At 46.1% G+C, this 4,809-nt stretch overlaps 1 protein-coding gene across 4 annotated transcripts; it reads right to left on the bottom strand.

The window, feature by feature from the left end:
* Positions 1 to 447: 447 nt before the first annotated feature.
* Positions 448 to 3,376, bottom strand: c19h1orf216 (chromosome 19 C1orf216 homolog). 4 transcript variants are annotated; one of them, XM_086193047.1, is made up of 2 exons: positions 3,314 to 3,376; positions 448 to 1,866 (listed from the first exon to the last, which is right to left on the bottom strand). In XM_086193047.1, exon 2 carries the CDS (start codon positions 1,842 to 1,844, stop codon positions 768 to 770), a length of 1,077 nt encoding a protein of 358 aa, XP_086049173.1. In that variant the 5' UTR covers positions 1,845 to 1,866; positions 3,314 to 3,376; the 3' UTR covers positions 448 to 767. The 4 variants fall into 4 exon arrangements, with proteins under 4 accessions (XP_086049173.1, XP_086049172.1, XP_086049170.1 ...); XM_086193046.1 differs by having other exon boundaries at positions 3,229 to 3,351; XM_086193044.1 differs by lacking the exon at positions 3,314 to 3,376 and adding an exon at positions 2,964 to 3,210.
* Between the last annotated feature and the right edge of the window lie 1,433 nt (positions 3,377 to 4,809).

Genomic DNA, 4,809 nt, shown 5'->3' with positions numbered 1-4,809 from the left:
TCCATGAACACACACACATCCACATGGGAAGAGGTGAGGTGATCTAGAAGCGCCCGCGGCAGCAGTTGTGCCCGTATAGATCGACGCTCGAGCCTCACACGGCTATCACACACCCCACGGAACACACACACTGCCCAGCCCCGTGTGATGAGCCGATACAAACCAACTTTGTTCAGCTGACAAAGAGGCAATTGTTAGCTAAAAGGTCACTTGCCCTGCGGCTGAATACAGCAAGTACAGCTCAAGAAGATAACAACTGGCCTTCTTTAGTCATATCTGCACTGAGGGAGCTTTGATAAACCTCAAATAAGATGCTGATGTGCGATGAAATGAAGACTCGGGGCTCCTGAAGTCATGATATCAGCGGATTTCCCCTCAGATTAACACAGAAGTTACCTCTCATTTGGCCGCATGAATCAGTGAACACACTGGAGACAAAAAACAAGCTCAGATAATTCATATTTATTGTTTTAATTTATCGTCTCTATATACAGCCTCATCTCAGAGTATAAATCCTCTCCAAAGTTACATTTTTAACACTTATTTGGTTTGGCGAATGTTTTCTATTCACATGTCAAGACAAACAATCAGCACATAAATATATTGATCCCATGAGTGGTTCGTCTCATCGCTTTGACCTCTTCTGGGTCCAGCAACTATGAGCTGACAGCAGAAAAGGAAAAAAAAAAACACAAAAATAAAAGTTCTTTAAAACATCAGATGAATGGATTGTCTTATTTTCAGAGGACATGTCCAAACAGAAGCTCCTATGACTGTGCCACAGTGGCAGTGGGCGTGGCGTTGGCTACGGCGGCGCCCATTCGCAGCAGTTCCTTCCTGTTTGTGAGGATGACATCAAAGCTTGACTGGAGGCGGTTCTGCTGCTCCAGGACACGGCCTTGTAAGGTGCGTACCCAGCGGATCAGCGCCAGCCGGCGGTACATGGTCAGCTGCACCTGATGTTTCTCCATCTCCTGGGCCTTGAAGCGCTCACGGTCTCGCAGGGTCCAGACGGCATCCATCAGCTCTGGCAGCTCAGCGTCTGAGTCCGAGGACTGATCTTCATCTTGCTCCTCTTTTCCTTCCTCTAGAAGGTTCTCCAGGGTGCTCCCTGTCAGGGATCTGCGGCTGAAGCGGCGAGGTTGCCCCACCGGTTCTCTGGTGCCGTTTCTGCTCTGCTCATTTTCCTGGTGGGTGAATCTTGGTTCCCCCACGCCAACACGGTCCCAGCCCCCCATGAGCATCCCTTCGCCTCCACTCTCCATGTTGATGGAGGACATGCTGCCTCCTGAGCGAAGGCTGAGTTCGGACTCAGAGTCGCTGTCTCCCCATTCGTCATCATCTTCCAGCTGGGCCATTTCCTCCTCTTCCTCCTTTCCTCTGAAACCAAAGCTGCCCTTCCTCCTCTGCACCTCCCTCTTCTTCTGCTTCTCCTCATGCAGGTTCATCATCACCCGTCCTCCTTCTTCCTCCATTCTCCTTTCCTCCGCTCCATCAGGAGGCACTCGCCCAAACCCATCATCCCCACACTCAATTTCGGGCAGGGGCTCCAGGGGGCTCCAGCAGGGCATGCGGGGGCGTGGTGACACAAGCGATGGACTGTTGTGCTGCGAGTTCGGAGGGTCCCGACCCATTGGACCCAAGTTACGAGGGCGCATTTGGTTTCGGTTTACATCACCACCTCCTCCACCTCCTCCTCCTCCTCCCGTCATTGTGTAATCATCTTTGCCAGAAAGGAAGATAAAGTTGCCATCCTTGTCACACTTCCTGTTTCGGAGCGAGGAGGGGGAGCCATTGTTGGCCCCTCCTCCGTAGTTCATAAATTGGTCCTGATGGTGCAGCATCGGTGACCTTGACTGAGCTTCACTGGAATGACATAAAAACACACAACATTACACAACAGCAGGGATGAAAACATCTTTCTTGCTTTTACATCATCTATGCAGCCAATAATGCTGGGGGGGGGGGGGGGTTAAGATATGCAAATGAGGGCCGGTACCAACGTTCTTTGCTGATTGGATATCAGAGTGTGCTAAACTAGGAACTGTCCCAGATTCCAGTCCATAGCTTGAGCTGGATCATGAATTTACTGTAAGATAACATGAGACATTTAAATATAAAAGTATTTGCTTATATTTTTGGCTCTTTTTTAGCGTTTTGTGTTTAATAACAACCTCGTGATATCGGTCTAAACGTTACACCACCACCACGACCAACAACAACAAGAGCAGTAACGATAATGTTCAAGAAAATAGGCTCTGGTATTGGATCAGTACATCTTGAAAATATATCAACACCGTCATTCAAAGTCTCCAGTTCTACTGGAAACAACCTGCTGAATCAAACAGACCGTCACCACCAGCGACATTATCAGGTGACGTTCAAGTGACTTCAGAAAAAAATGTTGTTGAAACCATCTTCCTGCTTCTGCAGGTTCATTAGAAAGCACCGGCCCTGGAAATATCAAGAGGAATTACTGTACATGCAATGTCCCTGTTGAATTAGCTTGATTAAGGACGGACAAAAATAACAATTGCACACTCACAAACACACCCCGTCTCACCCCAAACCCTCCTCTGGCTCACACCAAATTCCTTGTTGATAATAACTACAGGCTAGTCTGCGCACTCCGCTTCCATTAGCATCAAATATTTACATGTCTCCTCAGAATGGAAATTTCTCTAATCCTGACTTGGGGCTGCTGTCAATCAATCCTCTCCTCCCCTGTGCATGCGCGTTCACGCGCTGCTGAAGGACAGCGACATCCCTCTCAGGAGCACGCGCAATGATGCTTGGCCATCCAGACCCGGATTAAGAGCCGGTTAACCGGCTAGAAGCAGTCAAATGGTTATTAAATAATAATTATTACAATAATCATAAAAAGAGAGATTTGTTCATCCATCGTGCATCAACACATTGCGATAAATTCTTTTTTTTTTTTTTAAAAGAAGGAGAAATACTACCACGATAATCCTGCTGCAGAGTCGAGGTGTCTAATCTGTAATAGAGGACGCCAGGTTTTGGACGGACGACGAACGAGAGAATAAAACATGCGACAAATGGCGCTCACAGACGACATATTTACGGCTTTAGCGTAGATTTAAAAGGCACACAAGGCTAAATTACGTCAACGAATGCATAAAAACGAATAGATATTTACTCGAATTAGACAAAAAAAATAACGGGAATAAAAACGCATGTATTTGCCGCGCGTTATGTAACGCTCACCCCATCTCTGTGCTGTCTCCTCTCTGTCCCTCGTCAGTAAAAACCAACCCAGACCCTTCCTTCCCTCTCCTATTCGTTCGCTTACATAAGTCCAGTGACTGACAATTATCTTTCGGAGCATCTTCTCGGATTAGGTGGTGATTTATTCTTACCTTTTTGCTGGTTCGTTGGTCGCTGGAGAGGCTGGCCACTGCCCCCTCCCAATTCTATCCCTCCTCCTCCTCCTCCTCAGACGCTCCTGTGTTTATCCTCCTCCCATCCCGTCCCATACCCCCCCCCCCCCCACACACACACACACACACACACACACACGTTCCGGGAAAGAAAGAAAAAAATCCTCTGGCTGACTAATACCGTTTCCTAAACTGGGCTGGAACAACAGGAAAAGGGAACAATGGATGATGAGATGAGATCACGGTGGTGTGGGAACATACAGTGCCGGCGAGAGTTGGGGAGCGTGAACGCAGCAGCAGGCCTCCTCGGTCTCATGATGGCACACCGCTAACTCTATGTCATGGTTCCTCATGAGAACCTTCACTTCATTCAGCACTGGTGTGACTAACTGGTTCTGGATCAGCTCAGCGACTTATGAAGTGCCTCAAAACCATCATTCATGAAGATAAAGAGGGAGAAGAGGCTCATAAACAGGATAGGATTGATTGCTCCCAGTCAATTCTGGAGACGTGGTAGTTGTAAGACCATTAAAGTGATAGTATCGGTCGTCCGATGGTAATTTTTACTTCCTCTGTGTACTTTATTTCTACTCGGTCTCCATTCACTGCAGTTGTTGGGCAGATTACTGCAGTTCCTTTTGCTGTGAAACTCCAGCCGTGGTTTGTGGGTTAAAAAAACTTCAATCAGCGTGAAAGCTTATATATAATGGATGAAGTTTCATTTTTGGTTGAACTCTTAACCCTTCCTTAAAATGAATCTGATAAAATACCTTTAACTAATAAAAAAAACAACAACAACAACCTTAAATTAGTATTTGCGTGTTTTGATAGGATAGATTCATCACGTTTGTGCCTAGTTTGAAGACGTTTTCCTGAGATGCGCAGTTAACAGGACAGGACAAAAAAAAGATCCCCAAATGGCTCCAGAGCAGGGGTACTCATTTTTAAGTGTGTTTTTGCCAGTAGATGCTGTGTCACTTCTAGTTACAGCATTTATATATTTAGCTCACGAGGTAGGATGGGCTGTCAAATAATCAGAGGATTCCTAGTTGGATTCCTGGCTGCTCCAGAGACATCGGAGACGAAAAAGAAACCACACACCCTTGTCTTTCAAGGGTCCACTTCCTTTTTTTTTTGGTGAACTGAAACATTTTTGAACTTTTGCAAACTCAATGTTTTTAAACCTTTGCTAGCATAAAATAAACAGAATTTGAATGACGTCAGTTGAGGATGATTTATTCCTGATGAATAGCAAACAAAATTCCGCGATTAAATCTCCAGAGCATTAATAGGACTTTATACTTTATTAGTGGCTTTTTCAAGGTGCTTGTTATCATTGTTTCTCTCCAGCCTGATCATGCCCAGCCTGTGAAAGTTGCTGAGAAGCATTCTGGGAAATGCAGTAAAT

This window comes from Aulostomus chinensis, chromosome 22, assembly GCF_037954235.1.
Source record: "Aulostomus chinensis isolate RoL2024-O1b breed Wild chromosome 22, RoL_Achi_v1.0, whole genome shotgun sequence".
NCBI lineage: Eukaryota > Metazoa > Chordata > Actinopteri > Syngnathiformes > Aulostomidae > Aulostomus > Aulostomus chinensis.
The sequence above is the reverse complement of the archived record's forward strand: the minus strand, read 5'-3'. Positions and strand labels throughout refer to the sequence as shown.

What these genes read in the sequence shown, in the direction of transcription:
- c19h1orf216 (XM_086193044.1), bottom strand. Translation starts at nt 3,079, where the DNA reads ATGTCGTCTGTGAGCGCCATTTGTCGCATGTTTTATTCTCTCGTTCGT. An exon ending in TCTGCAGCAGGATTATCGTG is followed by an intron (nt 1,867 to 2,963) that starts GTAGTATTTCTC and finishes ATGTCATTCCAG; the next exon opens with TGAAGCTCAGTCAAGGTCAC.